Below are 23,811 nucleotides of genomic sequence, written 5' to 3'. Positions count from 1 at the left end.
GGCCAAACTGAGCCTTACATTCCACCCTCCTTGGTCTAGTTCCCTCAGTACCCACTCCCACACCTGCTCCGCAGCTCCTGCCAAGGCAGGTTGGCAAGGCCTGTAACTCAGCCTGGGCATTCTCCTCTCAGCGTGGGCCTTGTGCTTCTCCATCGGGCTATGCTGGGATCTAACTCATGAAGGGCCTGGGGCCAATGAGGGATGGGGGCAGGGAGGGTTCTAAGGCTGTATCCTGGGAGAAGGGAGTGGTACAAGATGGGCTGTCTCCACAGACAGGAGAATGTCAAGGGAATTTGGGAGTTCAAAGTCCTCAGCCTTGTTTGTGTCTGCCCAAATGTCTGCATGCCACTTCAGGGTCCCAGTCCTTACCCATCAAGGCCCTTACCTTAGCATAAGGAGACCTGGAAGGCTGAGCATTTAATTAGCACTGAAACTTCGCAACCTTTACAATGGCATCCTGGGGCCAGTCCCCAGCCACATGTGCCCTGTGCCTATCGGAGGGGAGGGATTCCTTTAAGATGCCATCAGGGTGTTCTGACTGCTCATTCACACTCCCTGCCAGACATTGATAACTTCCAGTTCTCCTTTCCCCTAAGCAGTCCCTGCGGACATCAGAAAAAGCCAAATGACCCCATGCCATGGTGATGAAGAGCCCCTGCTCTCCCCCATGCTTCACCCCATGGCGCCCCAAAAGATAATTTGGGTAATAGCGATACCCCCGCATGCTGTAGATTACATGGTACATTTCCCCTCTGCAAAGAGGCGTCCCCTGTACTCTTTGAATTTATGATCAACCTAATCCCAGTATCCTGTTTGGGGCTCCTGGAACCAGCTTCTTTATTAGTGAGTATGGGCAGGAAACAGATGACACATTGATATTGGGTAATTTGAGAATTTAATAAAGGGTCTGCTTACAGAAGTGGTGTGGACAGGGTGAAGGGAAATCCCAGGGGCAGTGCATGCTGGGACCAGTAACAAGTGTGAAGGGGAGAGGGGAGGGAGCACTGGCAGACCCAAAGCCAGGGAGAGAAACTGAGGAAGAAATACTCTGACCTACTTCCCCTCCCTTCCTCTGCTCCCCTCCCGCCATGGGCCAAACCCAAAAGCCAGAGGGCAAGGGAGCTGACTGAAGGCATGTGTAAATGTCAGCGTCCGGGGATCCATGTGGACAGGGTGGAGAGACGACCTGGAGGGCCGGAGGAAGAGATCCAGCATGACCACCAGCTGATCAGAATGTCAATGTCTGCCTGTGTTGAGCATCACGCACCGTCCCATTTAATCTGCCGGACAATCCTGTGAGGCAGGCACTGTCGTCACCTCATTTTACAGATAGGACATCTGAAGTGGAAGTAAGTGAAATAACTTGCTCCAAAGCCTCACAGCTTCTGTCTACAGCCATATCACCCTGAATGCGCCCGATCGCGTCTGATCTCGGAAGCAAAGTCTCACAGCTTCTAAGTGCCAAGGCGAGATTAGGACCCGGACTCAGCCTGGCTCCAGAGCCAGGTGTGGGCCAGCCCTGCAGGTTCAGAAGGTGACCATAAGAGCAGCTCAAATACATTTAAAAACCAGTATAATGCGCAGGCTCCTCATTTCACTTGGCACAGAACACTACTACTGTACAAGGTACCACAGTAGATTATTTAAGTAATAAAGTATATGATATGTCTCTATCAAATAACTTACTTCAGTGACTTTTTCCCTGGGGAGGCCATGAGCCCCTTACAGACAGGACAGAGATCTGTGTGCCAGCATTTGGCACTGTGCACGGCCAAATGCTCTCCTTCAGTGCTTGCATTGATTGAATTCAGTCTGTCTTTGAGTTTGTAAGGATAGATTCAGTCAGTCACTTAGTTAACATTTTCTGAGCACTACTAGGTCTCTGTAGGTGCTGGTCTAAGCACGTGGGTATTAGATGAATAAGGCTCATGGTCTAATCTACGAGACTGCATGTGCATACTGAGACGAACCAGGGGCTGTGGGAGCACAGGAAAAGGACCAATTAATTCTGATGGCAACGATGGAGGCAGTGGGCTCATTGAGGAGAATTCTTTGAAGCATGAATTGAGTTTCAATAATTAGGGAAGAGGGAAGGGCATTTCCTGCCAAGATATGATTCTTTAAAAAAAATTAAATCATGGCCCGGTGCAGTGGCTCATGCCTATAATCCCAGCACTTTGGAAAGCTGAGATGGGAGGACCACTTGAGGCCTGGTGTTTGAAGTTACAGTGAGCTATGATCAGGCCACTGCACTCCAGCCTGGGCAACAGAGTGAGACAGGTCTCTAAACAATCAAAATTAAATCACAGATAAAAGATGTCTAATGAGTTACAAATGAGCTTAGGGGTGTTTGGAGCCTATCTCTAGACTTAGAGGTTGACACCTGTCCTGGCCACTGCTGCTGAAACAACCTCTTGGCCTCCAGGGTCCTGGCTGACTCAGGGAGAGGCTTTGGATATACCTGGGTGGGAAGTAGTGTTGCCTCTGTCTGCATTTATTCAGTTTTCGTTCTTTTGCCTCCCTGCCTTCCACACGCACATCTATGGCAGTGCACAGGGCTCAGATGGCTGCCCACAGCACAGGGGCCTCTGGGCCCCATCAAGGGGGAGGCAGCCTGGTATAGAGTTAGGGGTCAGGAGGCCTAGGTTCCACCCCCAGCTCTGTCACTGCCTTTCATGGGCTTGGTTAACTGTATCAAGGGTGTTGGACCCAGTGGTGTTTGAGGTCCTTCCTGACAATCCCTAATTCATAAGCTTGTCCTGCCCATCTTATGGGGTTGTGCTGGGGACAAAATGAAAGAATGTGAGAGAAGAACGACACGGAGTTGACTCCACACTTCCCAAACACAAATCTGTTAGTCTCCCAAATTCTGAGCAAATTTGGTCCTTCCTGTGCCTGGGAGGACACACAAGGTTGGTTTTGACCTAAACTAGAGACGCTTTCATCTTGCACTTCGCTGATGCAAGTGCCCACTTTCCTGCAAAGAGGGCAATGTTGGAGCAGAAAACCAAAGCCCCCCAGTGAGGATGCTGGGAGTAGAACCAGGGACAAGGAATCAGAAAAAGAAAGTGAACCTGGTGAGTTAGGAGGGAATCTTTAGGGCAAGAACTGCAGGGGTCTGGTCAGGGAACTGGCCCAGGCTCCAGAGATGAAGAAGTTCTTCCTTCATTCAATGTTCTGTTAAATACCAGCTGGTGTACTGTGCAATTCTGGCATTCACCATTAGGAGTTAATACAGACCCCATAAGTTAAAGGGCACAGTGCCCCGCAAGATTGCTTTCACTTAGATGCCAGCTGCAAGTTCAGGGGATCCCCAGGCCACCCACAGTTGTGATTGGCCACAAATTTGGGGGGTTCTGATGATCCCCTTCAGATTCAAAATTTCACTGAAACAACTCACAGAACTCAGGAAATTGCTACTCTTATGATTACAGTTTTATAAGGAGGATACTAATCAGCATGACCAGCCAAATGAAGAGATGCATAGGGCAAGGTCTGGGAGGGTCCTGAATGCAAGCTCCCATGCCCTCTCCCCATGGAATCAGGTTATGTCACCCTGTCACCCTCCGACACTTCGGGGTTCATCAACCAGGAAGCTCCCCTGACCTTTGTGTCCAGAGTTTTTTCTTAATCTGGTTTTTATTGCATAGACACAATTGATTAGATCATTGGCTGCAGACTGAGTTCCATCTTCCCTCCCTGGACCTCATGTAGCTTAAAGCCCCAACTCTCCAATCACGTGGTTGGTCTTTCTGGCGTGGTCAACTTCCATCCTGAAACTATTAAGGGGCTGCCATGAGTCACCTCATCAGCACAAACTATTGGGGCCCCTATGAATATCACTTCTAATACTTGAGAAATTCCAAAGATTTAATCTCCCCTAAAGCACCAGGGACAAAGGTCAGTCAAACTCTTTATTATATTATACAACACTCAGTGTGGTCAGTTTCCTCCAGACTGACTTCTCAAGCTCTCACCAACCCCTCAACCCCAACTTTTAATTTTGACAAGTTTCAAATTTTCATCTGGATTCACTGATTCTTAGCAATTTTGTCACAGTTGCTTTCTCTCTCATCGTGACACTTCACCCCTAAATACTTCAGAATGTATCTGCTATGAACAAGTTCCTTCTCACATATAACCACAATACAATTATCACACTTGAGAAATTTAACATTGATATAATACCACCATCTAATATACAGATCATATGCAAATTTCCCCAAGAGTAAAATGTCCTTTATAGCTGATTTTCTCCCCATCTTGGATCCAATCCAGGATCACACATTGCATTTATTTATTTATTTACAGACAGGGTCTTGCTCTGTGGCCTGGGCTAGAGTGCAGTGGCATCATCATAACTCACTGCAGTCTTGAACTCCTGGGCTCAAGCTATCCTCCTGTCTCAGCCTCCCAAGTAGCTAGTGCTAAAAGTGTGCGCCAACATGCCCAGGTGTTTGTTTGTTGTAGCGACTGTGTCATGTTGCCCAGGCTGGTCTCAAACTCCTGGCCTCAAGTGATCCTCCTGCCTCTGCCTCCCAAAGTTCTAGGATTACAGGCATGAGCCACCACGCCCAGACCCAGCTCTGCATTTATTTTTTATAGGATATGTGCTGCCAAAGTGAGTACTGCATTAATTTTTTCTATCTCCTTTAATCTGGGATAGTTCTCAGCCTTTTCTGTTTCTTTTATGACAATGACATCTGTAAAGTGTCTCTGTCAATCATTTTGCAGACTGCTTCTCACTTTGGTCTCTTATTTCCTCAAGATTAGATTCAGAGTAAACATTTTTGGTAGGGATACTATATAAGAGATGCTGTGTCCTTCTCAGTGCATCACATTAAGAGGCACATGATGCCAGTTTGTCCTATTAATACGAATCAAGCTTTGGTTCCTTGAGTAGGGCGGTGTTTGCTAGATCAGGCTAGCTTTTGATAACTTAGAAACCTGAAAATTATTGGCACTGACTTTCCAAGTAGCCGGACTAGCTATAGCACACCTGCCCTGCCTTCACCTTCTCGCATCCTCTCTCCAAGCACTGGGGAACCCGGGATGGCAGGAAATGGAAAGAGAGTGGCTAAGCTCTGCGGTGTCTCTCTTGAGGCCCCGGGGCGACAGCTCTACAGCTATTTTCGTCGTGTGCTGCACAGCCCGGGAGGTTTGGGGATTCTCCCCTGCCGTGTGTTATAAACGACTCCCTGTCCGCGTGCATGAAGTGCGCGGTACGCAAACCTGGGTCTTTTTGCCCGCAACACCGCGTTCGCAGGCACGTTCCACTGTGCAAGCCTTCGAGTTTTGGCGAGTCTATCCCTTTTCTTCTAAAACAAACATTCCACGTTGGGAGCTCTGGCGTGGGCTAAATTTTGTATGCGTCTGAAGCGTTTCTGCGCCGAGCCGCTCAGGGTTCCCAAGCGCTCCCCGCAGTCCGCGCCGGCTTGGCGCGGCCCAAGGCCTCCCCTCCTTTCCGCCGGCGGTGGTTGCACCCACCTCACCCGGAAGTGCTCGCCTCCCGCACGCCGGTCGGGTTCGCAGCCCGACATGGAGCGGCCCCGCAGTCCCGGCCGGGCTGCCGCGCTCACGGACGCAGCCCCGGCCTCGGTGACCCTGGCGCAGCTCCTGCAGGTGGTCCAGCAGGGCCGGGAAATCCCGGGCCTGGAGAGACGCCACATCGCGGCGACCCACGGCGAACCCACGACGTCCCGGCTCCCGCGGAGGCCCAAGCCTTGGGAGGCCGCGGCTTTGGCCGAGTCCTTCCGCCCTGCGGCCCTAGACCCGGGGCCACAGGCATCGCCGACCCTCAAGAAAGGAATGGCCCCGGCGGAGGCAGCGACTACGCCTTCTTAAACGGCACACAGTGGGTTCCTGGGGTTCCTTGCGCGGGAGATTTGGAGGGCGTGACTGCAGGACCCTGGATACCGACCACTCTTACTCATCTTTTGGGCATTCGCCCTGATGTCTCATCTGGACTTAATCCTTCGTATTTCAGAACCACGATCCTTAGGAAAAAGAAAAATCCTGTTTCAGTCCTTATGTGTAATTGAAACAAATCACATACTTTTACTACCTGCTATGCGTCAGTATGTTTTCATTTAAAAAATGCTAAGTAGGCTGCACTAAGGGGGTCTGACCCACTGGGAACAATTCCTGAGAACGTCAGTTTATTCTGGTGGTAGTGGAACAGTGAATCTGCAATCCAAATGGCATTTTCCTTTTATACAGCCATTTTCCAAATAGGCAGTTAATAAAAGATTCGATGATAAAAACTCCCCCCCAGAATGACTTTGAAGATACATTACACAAAAGAAATCCAAAGCATTTAAAAAAGGCTTATGCCTGTAATCATAGCACTTTGGGAGGCTGAGGAGGGAGGATTGCTTGAAGCCAGGAGTTGGAGACTAGCCTGAGCAAGAGACCCAGTCTCCACAAAAAATAAATTAGCCAGGCATGGTCTGGAGGCTGAGGCAGGATTGCTTGAGCCCTCCAGTTTGAGGTTACCATGAGCTATGATCACGCCACTGCACTGTATCCTGGGCTACAGAGCTAAGACCTTGTCTCAGAACCAAAAAAAAAAAAAGCACCAATTAACAAAAACCCTTGAAACCTTGGCTCCTGGAACCAGCTGAGTCAAGCAAGGGGCTTGAGCAGCAGTCCCCCATCTTTTTGGCATGAGGCACCAGTTTCATGGAAGACAATTTTTCCTGGGATGGAGGGGAGTCCTGGGGGGGGGAGGCAGAGCTCAGGTGGTGATGGAAGTGATGGGGAGTGGCTGTAAATACAGATGTACCTCCTGCTGCGCAGCCTCCTGGTTCCTAAGTTTTGGGGAAGACAATCCCCCTCCCTCCACACTTGTGGGGGTGTGTGTGGTGGTGGGGGAATGGTTGTTGGCAAAGTTCTGTCGCCCAGTCCCTAGCCAACTGCAGGGACAGGTCAGAGCAGAGGCAAAGTTCCCACAGCCACATTCTGAAGTCAGTACTTTTACTAGGCCATGTGGTTCATTATGCCCACTCTTGCTCCCTAAAACTGTATTTTTCTTTCCTTACAAAATCTAGAACATACCTGGTGTGTGTTGACTGGCATGACCAATCCATATTAGCATATCCCAACCCACAGAGTATACATTATGCCTAGTTTTTCTTATTTCTAATAATGATAGTCCCACAACTTCTTTGGATAACATTATACAAAAGTACAGTTTTTGTGATAACCTTTTATTTATACAGAATTATAAATTACAAACTATTATTTTGCTCAAACCTTTTAACCACCACATGAGGCACACACGCTAGAGGGTATTAGCTCCATTTCACAGGCAAGAATGGAAATACTGTTCCCATATTTATATAAGACAGCTGGGATTTAAGCCCTGAGTTTCCATTCTCACAACACCTTTTTTCTCATGACTCTGTGATACATCATTTTAAAGTAATCTGATTTCACAATGCTTTAAAACATAAGAGTAACATCTATAACATCTATTGCTGGCAGGTTAACTCTGGAGCCAACCAACCTAATTAATTACCTCATAACCTGGCACATTTCAGGCACTGTTATACCTCTAACTTAATTTCACAGCTATATTTGAGGGCCCCATGAGCCAAAATTGCAGCAAAGCTGACCTGAAAGGACCAGAACACAATGGTCACGCCTATTTCCAAATTTAACCTAGGCCTGGCACATCCTCATTATCGAGGCAACCAAGTGAAGGCCCGCTTAGAAGTGGACACAGATGAAAAAACACAAGGAGTATCAGACTGACTTCTTTAAAGTTAACATGCTCAGAAAGCCTATTGCTGGTGTCTACATTACCAGCAGGACAAAGGGCAATACTTCAGAATATGCAAGATAAAGGTCAATTAAGCTGCCTGCCAAGTGCCCAAAAAGCCAAATAGCGCTAACCTCATCCATGCCAAACCAAGAAAATGGTTCATTCCTTCCTAATCCTGGTTTTAAGGAGAAGATCATCACAGAAACCATGAAATTCCATCCTCAACCCGAGGGGGAGGGGGAGGAATGGTGGGCATTTCCCAGACTTCAAGGTGCAGGGGCAACAGTCTGCCACTGTGAAGGGAGGGGAAAAGGTATCTTGGTCAGCTTTGGTCTTCCGCAAGACAATGGAACCAGAGACTAGCAAGATCAAGGCTTGGGTGACCAATCCTGGGAAAAGCAGGACTTCCTCACATGAAGCGCAAAGGTCCCTGGGGAGAAGAGTCTATGAACACCCTAAAATTGTAAGCAAAATTTTGAGTATATGCATGTACCGGTCAAAGTGGTCCTTCATCCTCAAATCCTGAACTAGAGAAAGGGACTAAACCAGTTGCAGAGTAGGATACAAAAGCCACCAGATGCACTTAGAGCCAGTCAAGTCTGAGAGTTCTCAAAGCCATCACTGAAAACTTGGAACATGGATTCAAAAAAACAACCGAGCACTTGTTTTTGCATTCTCCTTTCTAATTGTATTTCAAGTCTTTTCAAAACAAAACCCTGGGAATACCCAGATTCAAGTATGCCCCTGGGCTTGGTCCACTGTTGCAGGAGTCTTAGGGATCCTCATACACATGCTTGAGTCATTCATTCACCAACATTTAACCGCAGGATAGAAGATCTGACAAAGCAGGACTCCTTTCTCCATGGCATGTGATTTCAGAGGTGGCAGCAGCCAAAGTGGAAAACACTGGAATTTTTCCTTGGAACTGGACTGTGATGAGATGTTCCTGCCATGAGTATAACCGACTGTCTTTTCCCTGACCCATCCCTTCGTTTTTGAAGATAGAGCAGAAAATAATCTTCTCTGAAGATACTTGATAATTCCAAAACCCAAAAACACATGCTCCCAATGCACTGTGCTTTCAGATATTCTAAGGAAGAAAAACACAATTGCATTAATACAATTTACTAGAATCTGGTACCTAAGAGTGACAACAGTGGCAGTAAAAAGTAATTTCAAAGAGTTAAGATTCCTTCTACAAAATGGATGAGATTATCAAATCCTTTTTGAAATTAGTATTATTCCTTTCCCATTTCCACTTTAAATGACCACAGCAATGCAAAAGTTTTCTTATTACTAACATTTTCTAGCCTGTAACTGTTAAGATATACATAACTCCATACCCTAATCAGGCATTCATTGTTCCAAGCAGGACTCTATCCATCAGAACTGTAAATACCAGCCCTTCTTTTTCCTCCCAATCTCATGGTTACTACTAAATACTAATAAATGCTAAAAGAACTTGTAAGTGTCAAGGCATGGTCCCTCTAAAGTCGCCCAAGGGCAGTTTTCAGCCCTGTCTCACCTGGGTCTAGTTCAGCTGGCGGATGAGCTGATTGATGCGTTCACCTCGATAGCCAGGTGAGCCCATCTCCTTGAGGAAGCCCACTTTATTCTTGGTAGCATGACGGGCCACTGAGAGTTGGAAAGGACGCAAGAACCATGAGATCTCCTGGAAATGCTTCCCCGGGAAGGCAATTTCATGGATGAGGTCTTCCAAGCAAATGACACCAAACTTCCCTAAGAAACATAAGGGCACAGACCGATTGCTTTATTCAATCATTTATCCAGCATCTACTCTTTTATGCCAGAGCAGGGCACTCTGGCAGGTTCTTGGGACCCCAAGAAGGACACAACCTGCATCCCACAGCAACACTGCAAAGACCTTTGCTCCCTGTCCCAACTGACCCCTAAGCTGCAGCACTCACCCAGGTGCTCTTCGATCACTGTGTTATCTGTCAGAGGGATGGTCTTATTCTTCACCTTGGCTTGTCCACGTTTCAAGATGAGTTCACGGACGGACTTCAGATTTGGAAATCTGTGTGAAACAAAATAAAGTACAGCCTTCACCAGCACGTGGCACACTACGCAACAGTCCTGCAGCCTGGCTGAGGCGAAGAGGTTCTCCTATGCACCCCTTCCCACAACCAGGAAGTGTCCTGTCATCACATTCCAGCTGGGATGCTTGAGAATACTTGAGTGAAGCAGGAGGTAAAGAACCAAAGTGGCCCTGGCTATGCAATTAGAAATTCAAATTTGTGGATATAAATGTTCACCAGGCAGAAAAATTTATTTCCCAGGCAAAAACAACACAAAACAAAAACCATGTCTTGGCTTGGAATCTAGGACTCTGGCCTTATGTGACCCTCTACTCAAGATAGTCCAAGAGTTGGAAATTAAACCCAAGTCTTTGTTGGGTTTTAATGTTTGAGGAATGCTACTCTTACACAGCCCTGTCCCTAGCTCTACTTCAAGACTACAGGAATTAATCTCTCCTTGACCCATCTTACTCAGCCTTAGCCTACAACTGAAGGAGCCCTATGGTACTGTTCAGACCATCATTAGCAGCGCCCCCCCATCCCCATGTCCCAAGGTTATTATGACCAGACGGTTTCTGGTTGACGTGGTCACAGCAACACGAGTCTTGGAGAACAAATAAATACCCTGTGCACCCTAACACATTTCGATATAATCTAACGTGAATTCACATGGAAAAACCTTACTCACCCCCAGGTCACATAAGGTTCCACCATACGCAGCAATTTTAGGCTCTGCGGCGTGACTCTAACAAAGACGCCACTGAAAATTTTCTTTAGGCGAAGTCTTGCAATGGTCTTTTGCACCAGTGAACTCACCCCATTAATCCTGAAATGAACAGTAACAGAAGTCAGTCCCTCAATTTATGTCAAGTCTAACAAGCACAAAATGTGTGCCACTACACTGGGTATCCAGACAGTAAGACACAGACTACACTTACGGGAACACAGAGATGGTCCCTGAATTTTTGTTGTGTGGGGGGATATGTAGGGCTATGCATGTCCCACTAAGGAAGCTGCACTTGCTTCTATGGGCAGTAAAAGCTACTGATGATTTTAAGTAAAAGAGCCATCATCAGATTTCTTCCTGACAATCACCAAGGGTAGTACATAGGACATATCTCGGAATGTGACACCATTGGCAGGGAAATCCAGTTAGAAAGCTAATGCAATAGTCCAGCAAAAAGATTACAGGTAGTGGCAGGAGGGCTAGAGGACAGAGCTTGTAAGTATTTAAAAGCCACAGGTTTCTGGTTTGGGTAAGGGAAACAGCAAGAGGCAGAGTTGTATGTGAGGGTGGGGAGAGCTAAAGGAAAATACCATTAAATGTGGAAAAACGTCTCCCCTGCACTGAATACACCTCATCCACTTGGCCTTGTTTTCAGTTCCTAGAAAGATCCCTCTCCCCCACTTTAGGACTTTAGCATATATGCCTGGAAAACCCTCTCCCTACACTGGTGAACTCCCTTCATGTCTTTCAGGTTTCAGATTGAAGCTCCTGCTTTAGAGAGGGTGTCCTCACATGGTGGCCACCCTCACCACCACTCCACCCCCCTCATCCTCATAGCACCTATTTGCAAGTCTATCTACAGAGTTGGTCTTCCTAACCTTGAAGACAAAATTATGTTTGTTGCACTCAACCCCAAATTCCCACAACTTGTGTTACTGGCTTAGGGCCTACTATCTCATCCCCCTAGACAGGGATCTAAAGCTGAACCACCGTTTTGCCCCAGCCTCATGGAACCCGAAAGATACCAGTTCCCTACCTTTGGATGCGTACAACAAAGGCCAAGGAATGTTTATCTGGCAATTCCAAGGCATGAGGTTTCACTTCTAGTCGTCTGAGACGCACCCTGTCACGTTGCTGCCGCCAGGAATCATGCAGAAATGATTCCAGTCGCTTAAACCTGGGCCCTTTTCCTTTCCTCTGCTATAGAGAAGACAGACCATTATTACCATTTTCTACCTCCACTCATTTTTACTTCCCGAACAGTAATTCATGAGTGACTACTGATAGAACTTATTTCCCTGTGTTCTGCAAAGGGGAGAAAATGAGCATGTTCTATTTCTATGTAAGGGAAAAGTGAGAAACCCAACCAAAGGTAAAGTTGAGAAAACTTGGGAATAACTTGTAAAAGTCTCTAAATAAACAAAAAATTAGTTTTCATGCTGTTAATTCACGTCTACCAGTAAGTGTTTATGGAACCTAACACTCTGTTAGGTACTATAAAGTACAAAAAAGCATGAGTTTGTTTCCTGTCAACAAAATATTTACATTATTTTTCTCCAAAGAAATTTAGCAGAAAGCAAAAATTTTTCAGCACACTTTTTAAAAAAACTGCTTTCTGCCAGGTTAAGTCTCTCAAATCACTCAACACAAACCGAGAAGGTATCTCCATCCATCCCACTTTTTCTTAACAAACTCTACTCCAGCATTTTGCCTGCAAAAGGGTGTTAGACAAATATTCGCTAAATGAAGATGAGAACCGCATAGAGTTAATCATCCTCATCTGTGGATTCAACCAACCTTGGATGGAAAATATTCGGGGCTGAGGGCGGATACAGTAAAAAAGAACAATACAACAATAAAAAAAAAATACAAATTTAAAAAATTACATAGCATTTAGATTGTTAGATATTGTAATTAATCTACAGATAATTTAAAGTATACGAGAGGAGTATAGGTTATATGTAAATACTGTACCACTTTATATAAAGGATTTGAACATCCTCAGATTGTGGTATTCATGGGGGTCCTGGAACCAATCCCCTGAGGATACCTGAGAGATGACTATACCTGGCATATCAAACCAATCTAGTTCAATACATGCTGGATACAACTCATCAAATACAAATCTTAATTCATTCCTTTTCGATCCCCACCATTACCTCTTTCTTTGCCAAAAGTGCTTGCTTTGCCTGGGTGGCTTTGAGGGCTTGGTAAGCCTTCCTCTTTTTCAGGAGATTTTCTGGAACCAAAGGGATTTTTTTCCTTTCCCTGATACAGAAAATAGATCAGCGACAACAATATTTAGGAAATGAACATTGAATGGATTTCCAAACCAATTCAATACCCTGGGCTTTGGATAACATTACTTATCTTCAAATTCCTGAGGACTGAGATTCTCCTGAAACCTGTGGTCTCTGACTCGTCCTCAAAATGGACCTCTAATATTCGCCTGTCCCCAAAGCCTCAAAAAGTTATAAATCCCTCAGTCACTGGGTTCGAATACGTTAATAGAGCTTTTCCTGTCACAGCCTTTCATTGGGCGCTAGTAGCGACGACTGTCTAGTAAAACCTCGGGGGGTTCGGGCGGCTGCAGACTCAGCTGCACGAATTATGCTGAAGTTAAGCTGTGTGAACACAGACTCCGGTACTCCAGCCTGCTGCCTTAAGGCAATTTTCGAGATTATCCGAACTTGATCGCGGTCCTCTCCGCCCCCCAGCCCTATGGCTTCTCAGCCCTACCCGCTGTAATCTGGACCCTTTTCTTTTCTCTTCCTACAGTCCACAAGTATCCTTATCTTCCGCCACCGAGGCATAAACACTGTGGATGGCAACGGATATTCAAGACTGCACTCCAGAAAGTCAAAGACCCACGCACTCACTCTTGCTCCGCCATCTTTCTAGGGTTGCAGCTACTGATCATGCGCACTCGCACCACACGAGGACGAGAGGAATCGTTCTGTTCACTTGACCATAGAGGCGTCCGTTCTAGCTCACGTTGGAGGACCCAGACAACCAGAGCCTACTTGGCAGCAGTGAACCGCTTGGGGTCTTGCTAACTCTGATTTCTGCCACAAGTTGCACAAAGCTTCCTTTGCACCCCTTCCAAACTTTTCAGAGCGTGTGTCATTTTCAAAATCCAGCCCTTTTCATTTAAGCTATTTTCTCATCCCGCTGGTAGCTTGGCTGTAAACAATGGAAGGCTTCCCACAATGCCCCTATGGCTTCCGCCGTAGCTTTGGCGCCACACTTCCGGCGCGCGCTGTGCTGCGCGACTGTCTAACCTCAAGACAGCGTTTTCACTCGTTGGAGAGACCTGGAAGCTATGGCTTTGGCTCTTTTGTGTGAGTGGAGGTGTTTGTGGACGACTTAGAGTGGTAAAGAAGGTGGCTGCGATTCCGTCTGCTCGGCTCTGTCAGTGAGTCCTTTGAGCAAGTTTTTAACCCCTCCATACCTCGCTTTCCTTACCCATAAAATGGATGTACAGTAATAATGCACCTGCTTAACAGCCTTACGAGGATGATATGAGAGTGCCTGTGTAAAGCGCGCTTAGCACCGTGTCCGATAGTAAGCAGTCAACACTGGTTATCATTCCTGCTGGACTGGAAACCCGAAATGCATTGTTGCCATCTCAGAACCTTCCCTTGGTGCCCTCACGGCCTGGGATGTGCTTCTTTCTCTCCCGGTCTGCATAAAATCCTCAAAAACAACTCAAGTCCTGTCCTTTCTGGAAACTTCCAGAGTAGCGCTTCTCTAGCATTAATATGAATAGGAGTCACCTGAGGATCTCATTAAAATACAGATTTTTTTATTCAGAAGGTGCGGGGAAGGGGGTGCGGTGTTTTTGATGTTATGTATTTTTAACGAGTTTCAAAGTCATGCTGGTGCTGCTGGTCTATGGGCTGCACTTTGACTAGCAAGACTCGTCTCTTTCCTTTCACTGAATTCCTTCAGCACGTTATTATATTTCAAATTTTTTCCCGCATTAATACTAGGAAGGTAGGGACCATGCTTGCCTTGTTCATCACTAACCCTAAGAGCCATAGGATCAGTGACCTTTAGGATCAGTGACCTAAAGGGTTAGCGGCTGAAGGCATCATATTGTTATGTGCTATGTAACTAGTCCAACAAGAAAGAGTGCCATGGACAGAGCTCGCTACCCAATGAATAAATGGCAGTGTAACAGAATAGTCACCCCTCCTCCCATAGCTATGTAAGGGTAATATTGACAGTGGGGAATATGTAACAGAAGGAATGACCTGAAAAAATTGGCAAAAATATTTTCGGTCATTTTAAAACATCCCCCACTCTTTTTGGAGAGCTAACACCTGCATCCCTGCCTCAGGCCACTGGTCAGGAGGGGCAGAGGAATGTTCTTTGTGCTACTGGAGATGGGTCAATGGAACTGTTCGGGCAGAGGTTCTGGGCCGGGAGGTCTTGTCTTTGGGAGAAATGGGAAAGAGATGGGAGGATCAGAATTATCAACTGTAGTTGAACAGCAATTGCCTGAAGCTGAATGGGCCGGGAGGTCTTGTCTTTGGGAGAAATGGGAAAGAGATGGGAGGATCAGAATTATCAACTGTAGTTGAACAGCAATTGCCTGAAGCTGAATGGCCTCCCTTTAAAAAGCTCCGTATTTCTGCTTATTAGGAGGATGATGGTATTTTAGACAGGAGTCTCCATCCTCATTTGCCAGCAAATTAATAAACTCCTCTTTCTTTCTTTTTTTTTTTTTTGAGACAGAGTCTGGCCCTGTTGCCCGGCTAGAGTGAGTGCCATGGCATCAGCCTAGCTCACAGCAACCTCAAACTCCTGTGCTTAAGCGATCCTACTGCCTCAGCCTCCCGAGTAGCTGGGACTACAGGCATGCACCACCATGCCCAGTTAATTTTTTCTATATATATTTTTAGTTGGCCGATAATTTCTTTCTATTTTTAGTAGAGACGGGGTCTCACTCTTGCTCAGGCTGGTCTCGAACTCCTGACCTCGAGTGATCCACCTGCCTCGGCCTCCCAGAGTGCTAGGATTACATGCGTGAGCCACCGCAGCCGGCCATAAACTCCTCTTTCATTCTCCTCAGACTGCTTGTCCTTGTTCCTTTGATGTGGCCTCAAAGACAAGTGCCAAGCTTTCAGTAACAAAAGGGCAATACAATCTTCAGGGTTACACTCTAAAAGGGAGGCTCATTCTCACTCTTTAAGCACCTCACCACGTGTCTTATTTTTAAAGAGGCAGAACAGAAGGGTCACCAAAATGTAAAGCATCCGTTAAATAGTAAGCAAAAAACAAAAGTCAATTTTGTGATTTCTCTCACCAGTGAATAAAAGGTAGATTCTGTGGTACCGACAATATTAAGGGGAGGAGGAATTTTAGGGTTAACAATACTAGCAAATGCGATTGGTGGCCTGGACTCAGGAAATGGTTTTCCACTGCCAGCAGGTGGTGCTAGGAGAGTACTTATTCTCAGTGCCAAAGCCATCGCTGCACCAGACCCAGAGAAAAAGAGATGTAGTCCTCTTCAACCAAACAATTGTTCACTGACTATGTGGTTACTGAGCATTGAACATTTGCCTGAGCACTGGGACAGGTACAGGATTTTTTTTCTTAAAACTGAAGTTAATGAATGAGAATGAGACATTGCCATTTACAACCTCAAGAATCTTACTCTTTTTAGCCTGTCCTCATATGGCTTTGTTTTCCTTCTTGGCCACTTCAGTTATCCATCATTAGGGAATGGATAAATAAATTATGGAAGTCTGTGCAACTATGCACAGTGATAGAGGTCTTCAAGTCCTGAAATCTCAGTGGTGAAATTTTTTGGCCTGCTAACATCCATTCCCATTTTCCTAATAGTATCCCAATCCTCTTGTGAACCATCTCTTCCTCATTATGTACTGTTGGAGGTGGCTAGGGGGAATGTCAAATCCAAATGCTTTCCCTCCCAATAGTTAAGTTGAAAGGGTCTTTGGAAGATCTTTTCAACTCTAAGAGAGTTAATCTCCCCATTGGGAGGGGGTATGAGACACCAAACTTGTCTGGGATTTTGAATTTTAAGCAGAGTGACGATGGGAGAAAGTAGATTTGGGGCAAGACTTTTAAGGATTTCCACCTAATAAAACCCCCTGGAGTTTCCTCGTTCCTATCTTTCTACGCCTGGTGGTTCTTCAATCTTCCCTTCAATCCTTATCCTCCCTATAAAATCCCTTTATGCTGGTTAACCAGAATAAGTTTCTGTTGCTTAAAACCAAAGAACTATACTAAAGACTGTAATACTATAATACTCTTAAACATTTGGTTATGTTTTAAAAAAGCAAGATACAGAATAGGGTCTAAGAGAATGATCCCAGGTTTTTCTTTTGTTTTTTGGTTATAGATATATTTGTAACAATCTTGGAAGAATATACAAGAAAGTGTTGATGGGGATATTTGGGGGAAATGATAGTAGGATCTGGAATGGGAGGAAGGAAGATTTCTATTTCATGGTATGCCCTTTGTTTATCACATATGTATTAGTTTAAAAAAAAAGCTCTCTAGGTAATTAGATTTTTGTGGTTTTAGTCCCTTCAGGACTGACATTTTGTGGTTTGCTGAATTGACTCCAGAATCCCTTTCCTAACATATCCCTGAGTAAGTTATTTCAGTATTGTTTGCACTTCTGGATTATTTGGAATCGTACTCTTTTACTTGAGATAATTGAGCAGTGCCTTCTAAGTAAGGCCAAACCACCACACCCAGCACACGTTAAAGGGAGCTCCATCTACGGTTTTCCATCTGCTCCATTCCCTTTCTTGGATTATGACATTTCTTGCAGTTAGTTTCGTTTTGTTTCAAGCTTTCCTTGTTGGGTTCTCAGAGAGTGACACAGGGTTATCAGGAAGCAGAAAAGAAACAGATTAGTATAAGAACAGCAGATGAGCCTGGAGTTGGTGAAAACTGCATTGACAACAGTTTTCAATCTTGACTAAAAACAAGCATAAGAGAGCAAAAGTGGGACAGAAAAGGGAGAGAACAGATGAGGGGCAGCAGTGGCATCATCATAGCTCACTGCAACCTCCAACTCCTGGGGATCAAGCGATCCTCCTGCCTCAGCCTCCAGAGTAGCTGGAACTACAGGCATGTGCCATCACGTCCCCTGGCTAACTTTTTTTAATACAGACGAGGTCTCACTGTTGCCCAGGCTGGCAGCAGCCTTTTGAGGCCCGAGGATAGACAAAGGAAAGCTAGGGTAGGAAGTAGACAGTGTGTAGCAGGTAAAACTAAAAGCAAAACAGAAAAACCCAGAACTCTTCTGAATTATTTCAGGGACAATGGAATGGAATGTAGCTTTTTTTTTTTTTAACTTTCTATACTTCTTCAGTAACACCTCATTTTATACCCTTGTTATAAAGATATCTGATTACATGTTAGATGAGGTACTAGAACTCATTTTCTGTTTTGCTGATAAAGGCACTTTCTTCCCACCCAGTTGCACTGCTTTCCTTGACCAAAAGTGATTTTTTTCTAAACAACTTCTTGCCTTTGCAAATGTTTTCAAAGGCCAGACTCCAGCACATACCCAAGAATACAGATTAGGGTTTCTTATAAAGGTTTTTTTGCCTGTAGCAATATAGACAGGCTAGTCATATTACAGAATCCACTTGTTACTGCAAATGTGCTCCTACCATTTGTGTGTATACCGAACCAGATTTCTCTACATATTCAACATTTTAATTACAAAAATCCTTTATTGTCATTCCTGCAGAGAGTATCATACTTTTTTCTCAAACATAACTCAGGAAACTGTCCTAAGAACCAGGGCATGGAAATATAAACTGCACCTCTCTGTGCAATTTATAGTGGCAGTCCAGAATTTTAGCACCCCATTTTTTTCTTTCCTGAACTCCAGTCAGTTCCCAAATGTAATGTATTTATGAGCTTTACGCCCCTCTAGACTGTGAGCTCCTGGTGAAGAGAAATTATGCCTGAATTATCCGTATATCCCAATGTCTATAATAGTTTCCGTCACACAGTCAACTGCTCAAGTAATGTTAAATGGTTAATGATCGCCATCTTCAACTGGCTACTCAAGAGGTTCTGTGTCTTGGAGAGCACACAGAAGGCTACAAGCAGAGCAAGACCCTGGACCCAGGGCCTAGCCCTTTGAGGACAGCACAGCTAGGCCCCTGCCTGAGCAATGCTGTTTCAGTGCCCCCAGACCGTGGAGGGTTTTTTTTCCCCTTACGTTTTCCCCTAGTAATTTACTTTTTTCTCTGCATCAGGGAGTACTAGGGCCCCTTTCCTGGAATGTGGCCTCCCATACACAGGGCTGAGGGCTTTAACCATCCTAAGAGAAGGTATCTGCTCTTTCCTCTGGGCCTGCCCCCCGGGGAACACAGGGACCCTGCTCCTAACCTAGCAGCCAGATGATCTTTTCTTCTAACTCTGCATTCCTAGGACACTCCCATTGCAAATGGCCTGAAGAGGGGCAAAAATGTCACATATTTATCCTTAGCAAGAAGAGAAGCTTGACATCAGGGCAACATAGTAAATGACATTGATGACATCTACCCACTGATGCAGTTATTCTAGCAGTAATTCTAACTTCTGTTATATAATAATTACTTCCTATTTATATATTGATTATGGCTGAAGCTTTATTTCCTACTGCTATTAGGGCAGGGGAAACAAACCATAAAGGAGTACAAATGTAAATTCTAGGCCACAAAGAAAAAATTGTCCTCCGAAAATGTATTTTACCTCTGGAAGTTTCCCTAACACATTGGGTAGAGTCACACTTATTGAGGGCAGGAACTCAGAAGGGCCTTGTGGGGCTGATTTTACAGATAAGGCCATAGAGGTATTTCTCAATACAAAATTTGGTCAAATATGTGAATCCAAAGAGAAACATGTTAATTCCGGGATAAGCCTTATGTAAAATGTTTTCTTTACCTATTCTTTAGCTTCCTCCTTGTCCTTGCAGAAACAAAATAAACAACTGAAGAAAATTTCCTGTAGAGTGAGTTTCACTGACTTAACTTGTCAAATGACCCCCATTTTCCTTCCTTAGTAGGGACCCATGTGACAGGAGTAGGGATGGAGACTGGAAATATACATGACCAAATTTCCTCACTGACCAACTTAGTTTAATCTGTAACTGTTTGGAAAGGCCATTCAATTAAAATTCTGTGCCCTCACTGGTTAGGCTACTTTTTGGTAATGGCAAATATGTTTAAATAGAATTCCCACTCAACACTTACCCTTTTCTTCTGGGAAAAGTAGCCATTCCTATTTGCAAAATCAAGACAATCACAGTTGCACATTTTCCCAAATCTTTGGCTGTATTGCAATGGTTGTTTCATTTTGTAATCTCCAACTAAACATTTCCTAACCATGGATTAACAATATAGTTACTGACTGGTTTCTTTTAACAGTATTTATCCAACATAACAAAATAAACTGCAATTTGTTATACTTTTTTTTACAAAACATTTTATAAATATTTTTACAAAATGTATACAAAGCAATTTCAAGTGAGACATACTATACAAATGAAGGTATTTAAGCAAATAAAGCCCACACCACACTGACAGCGAGTGACGCATCCTCTTTAAGTCAAGTCAGTCTGTAAGGCCTCCCTAATCTAACAGAGTCTACTAAATTCTTCAGAGCTAAAATATTTTTTTTTCGTAATTGCCAGTTTAAAATTTGCTTTATCTTTAGGCAGTACATAAGGACACAGAAAATCAAATGCTTAATAACAAATTCACACTTTCCACAACAACAGAAAAAAAAATGATTTTTGTTACTGAGTACAAGTAGTTAAACTTAACTTTGACTAATGAACCTGAACAAATGAATGTTGGCTATCTGAGGCTGAGCTCTCTTACCCTTCACCAGAGGGGGCTCGACATGCGAGTTATGACCCATGTGCGCATAACCTAATCACAGGAGTAAAATACATTTCGTAATCTTTGTCATTATCTAGAATCCTTCCTCCATAAAAAGTAAACTTACATACAAAGACACAAAAATTTACAAGTTTCATTTTGGTAAATTAGGCTCTCCATTTGCTAGACAAGTGTTAGGGCTTAAAAACCCTTTAAGATGGTATGTAGAAAAGTTAGGATTGGGGTAGCAGGGCAGGATAGGGAAGAGAGGTGACAAATGTACATGAAGCTTATCTTGTCTCTTGAGAATTCCACTGATTCGAAGTAATTAATGTAACTCAATTAGCAGCCCACATAAAGGCTTCCAGGTATAACATTCCACAATGAGAAGAATTTGATCAGGAGGGATTATTGTTAAGTCTTGCTAGGAATTAGGGGAGCATGAGCCCTAAGAGAAGAAGAGCATATGAAATCATGGAGTTTAGGGCAGGGTGTTACCCCAGGGCTGCCCAAACAGAAAGTTCCAACTGGCAATACCAACTTATCTTTCTAATATGTTACAATACAGGAAAAATGGGAAATCTGCAACTTGGACATTGGCACAAATAAGGAAAAAATGGTAACCCTAAAATGGTCCAAATTTTCCAATTTCTATTGGCCAGGGTATGGGGTTGGGGTGAAGGTACATTGCTATTATGAAGAAAGACTGTCTTGCGGGGTTTTTGTGTGGTGGCACAGAGGGGTGGGGGTGGGGGGTATAGGTCTTCTGTTGCTGTTTTCCAATAATCAGAAACCTTCCTTTCCATCACAGGCCAATCTGGAAAAGAAATGCCCAATATTATGACAATGGGGGTCGTCCCCATGCTGGGGGCAGCCAGTAGCAGATCCTGGCAACACGAAAGTGGAGACCAGTGGGTGCACTTCTAAAGCCAGGGAGATAAACAGAATAAATGAGAGAGTGGGCACACAAGAGGAAGAGTGAGTATGCACCTGCACACTGTAACCAAAATGACCTCTGGATCCAAGCAGCTCAGATTCGTGCATATGTGTGTGTGGGAGAAGAATGGGTATAAAATACTATTATGTAGCTTTCCCCATGATAGGAGATAAGTGACGGTTACAATGACATTGAGAATGAAAGTAACAACAGAAATGTGATGAACTGGGGCAGGTATACAAGAAAGGAAAACTGGGAACACTCCCTGAAAAGAAATATAAATAAATAAAGCAATAAGTCATGTTCACTAATATGAACACGGGCCAAACAAACTGTAATAGGGCATAACCTTTGGCTCTCAAATGGGAATCCCGTGTCTCAGATCTTTTCTTTCAGTGGTGGGCTGGCTGGTTACCTTTGGTTTGTCTGTATTTTGGTAATGATTGCTGCCGGGGTGACTACTGTTCTCAGACAAGAAGCATGAACAAGGCCAAAGTCCCCTTTAAGTTTAAACTGAAAAATTTACAATATAGTTTTCAAATGAAAGTGCTTTTGACGCTTGGCTATTTGTTGCGGGAGACGGTGCAAAGAGAGGTTAAACAAAACAAAACCCAGCAACAAACAAAGACATACATCATATGTTGACTATATCCAATTATAAAATGCAAAACTCTTGTTTTTCTCAATAGTTAACATATATATGCTTTTACATATATACATATTATACTCCTCATGGCTCTGTCCCGGCCTCCCCTGTACACTGTGCCTCTTAACTAGTTTCCATTTTCCTTTATTTAGCCTGGTGAAATTATTTCAAGTCATGCTGTTGCAACTAAGAACAGAACATTCCCTAGACGAAATTCAACATTGATATGCCGAAAAGCATGAGGTTTTGCTCCTGGAGCATCAGAAAAGCACTTGAATCATCAACAGGGAAGCCCTGCAAATGCCCTGCTTATGTGCTACTGGCTTTTATACCAGGGCTGTCGGGTCCCTGGCAGAGCAGCCAGCAGCTTACTGCTCAGAGATGGCTGAGGGGGGAAGAACCATGTGTTCTTCCCCCAACAAAACAAACAAACAAACAAAAAATCCAAAATAACAAAAAAACCCATAAAACCAAATTTGGAGATGCAGTGGGATATTCTTTAAAAATAGCTTCTATCAGTTCTGTTTGATGTTCTTTAATAAGTCTTCTTTTCAAATGACTTATGATTGTCAAAATTTTACCCAGGGCCAAGTATACTGTGGTCTCATTGAATTACAGTGTTTTTTTTTTTTTTAAATAAAACAAATAAACAAACAAAAAAATGACTATAAGCACTTTCATAACACTTGAAATATGTGGGGCCTATCAGACTGCTTTCTAACAGGATTAATTTTACTAAAGGATCTCCGTGTAACCACGACAAGTATTGCTCTTAAACAAAGAACAGGGTTGAGATTAGAAAGAATAACCTGTGATGAAAGATCAAGCAGGCTGGAGACAGGAGACCGTTTCCACTTGGTTTTGCCAGGAAAGAATGTAACTTGTCTGGGGCGGGGTCTCAGGGCAGGGGTGGGGAGGACTGCTGCTATTAACACTCTAGGATACTATTTACAGCTGCTTCTAAAATGGAGTCAGTTTCTACAACGCCTTCACTGTGGTCTGGGATGAACTTTTCCAGGCAGTTTTCCTGCGAAGCCATTGGAGAAAAGTTGGGGAAATCTAACTCAACAGAGCCACTAACCGTGGGGTCACTCTGGGACTGCCGCCCAGCCTTTTTGAGTTCCAAGATGTTCTTAAATGTGGTTTCTAAACTCTTTGTGAGCTGGAGATCTGGCTGGGGCTCGCCGGACCCTTTCATGATGTCTGTGTGTAAAACTTCATTCTTTGGAGAATTCCTCAGAGTTTTGTCCTGGAAGGAATTGTTACACGTCATCTCCAAGTGCGAATCTACTAGGATACTTGAGAGTTTGCCCTCAGTACCATGATCCAGTCTGGACGAGGTTTTCCGGTGCCCTTCAGGGCGGGGAGAGCGCTCACTGGCCTTCATGGGGTCTCTCTGGCTGGCTTTCTCTTCAGATGTGCTCCGATATTGAACTAAGCCCACTTTGTCAAATTTCAGTGCTCTGCCAAGGCATTCCGTTTTTTTAGAAATGTTTCCTTCTGCAGAGACCACAATGTGATTAGGCACTAGATGAAATTGGTCATGATTTGTTGGTTCTGTCATGCCTGGTTTGGCTCGGTCCCTGCTTTGGGCCTTGGCCATCAGATGTAGAGAGCTGGTTGTTTTACTGCCATGCTGGTCATTCCTGCCAAAGCTCTCATGAGCAGCTTTATCAAGTTTGAAGGAACAACAGAAATCAGCCTGAAATCCCTCTGGAAATGGGAACAAAAAAAAACATTAATGAGTGAACGAAAGTAAGGACTATACAACATTCCCTGAGGGGGTCAGGTGCTGAGGGCAAGCGCAGCCCAACCTAGCCCACTGAGTCAGTCT

The 23,811-nt window shown here is 44.5% G+C and overlaps 3 protein-coding genes and 1 long non-coding RNA gene across 8 annotated transcripts in view; 2 read left to right on the top strand and 2 right to left on the bottom strand.

Annotated features, from left to right (window-relative positions):
• Positions 1–5,499: 5,499 nt before the first annotated feature.
• On the top strand, positions 5,500–6,067 carry C2H6orf226 (chromosome 2 C6orf226 homolog). Its single transcript, XM_045541965.1, has one exon. It carries the CDS (start codon positions 5,539–5,541, stop codon positions 5,842–5,844), a length of 306 nt encoding a protein of 101 aa, XP_045397921.1. The 5' UTR covers positions 5,500–5,538; the 3' UTR covers positions 5,845–6,067.
• Positions 6,068–7,198: 1,131 nt separating this feature from the next.
• On the bottom strand, positions 7,199–13,486 carry RPL7L1 (ribosomal protein L7 like 1). Of its 2 annotated transcripts, none has more exons than XM_045541962.1 (7): positions 13,411–13,486; positions 12,691–12,799; positions 11,568–11,731; positions 10,493–10,630; positions 9,694–9,803; positions 9,291–9,505; positions 7,199–8,855 (listed from the first exon to the last, which is right to left on the bottom strand). In XM_045541962.1, exons 1-6 carry the CDS (start codon positions 13,449–13,451, stop codon positions 9,297–9,299), a joined length of 771 nt encoding a protein of 256 aa, XP_045397918.1. In that variant the 5' UTR covers positions 13,452–13,486; the 3' UTR covers positions 7,199–8,855; positions 9,291–9,296. The 2 variants fall into 2 exon arrangements, with proteins under 2 accessions (XP_045397918.1, XP_045397919.1); XM_045541963.1 differs by having other exon boundaries at positions 11,568–11,728; positions 13,411–13,473.
• A 156-nt stretch (positions 13,487–13,642) lies between these two features.
• On the top strand, positions 13,643–22,367 carry LOC123631887. Of its 2 annotated transcripts, XR_006733254.1 has the most exons (3): positions 13,645–13,872; positions 21,206–21,372; positions 22,130–22,367. It is a non-coding gene; the product is annotated as an uncharacterized LOC123631887 (long non-coding RNA). The 2 variants fall into 2 exon arrangements; XR_006733253.1 differs by lacking the exon at positions 22,130–22,367 and having other exon boundaries at positions 13,643–13,872; positions 21,206–21,953.
• Positions 19,827–23,811, bottom strand: part of BICRAL (BICRA like chromatin remodeling complex associated protein) — a 72,560-nt gene continuing 68,575 nt past the window's right edge. For all 3 annotated transcript variants that reach the window (XM_045541960.1, XM_045541961.1, XM_045541959.1), the window contains one exon: positions 19,827–23,690. In XM_045541960.1, coding sequence (XP_045397916.1) covers positions 22,906–23,690 — 785 coding nt within the window. In that variant the 3' untranslated portion in view covers positions 19,827–22,905. The remainder of the gene's footprint in view (positions 23,691–23,811) is intronic.

This window comes from Lemur catta, chromosome 2, assembly GCF_020740605.2.
Source record: "Lemur catta isolate mLemCat1 chromosome 2, mLemCat1.pri, whole genome shotgun sequence".
NCBI lineage: Eukaryota > Metazoa > Chordata > Mammalia > Primates > Lemuridae > Lemur > Lemur catta.
The sequence above is the reverse complement of the archived record's forward strand: the minus strand, read 5'-3'. Positions and strand labels throughout refer to the sequence as shown.

Excerpts from the sequence above, each read along its gene's own strand:
- C2H6orf226 (XM_045541965.1), top strand. The coding sequence starts at position 5,539 with ATGGAGCGGCCCCGCAGTCCCGGCCGGGCTGCCGCGCTCACGGACGCA.
- RPL7L1 (XM_045541962.1), bottom strand. The coding sequence starts at position 13,451 with ATGATCAGTAGCTGCAACCCTAGAAAGATGGCGGAGCAAGA. Across the intron at positions 11,732-12,690 it reads CACTTTTGGCAAAGAAAGAG|CAGAGGAAAGGAAAAGGGCC; the intron begins GTAATGGTGGGG and ends TCTTCTCTATAG. Across the intron at positions 9,506-9,693 it reads AGTGATCGAAGAGCACCTGG|GGAAGTTTGGTGTCATTTGC; the intron begins GTGAGTGCTGCA and ends TATGTTTCTTAG.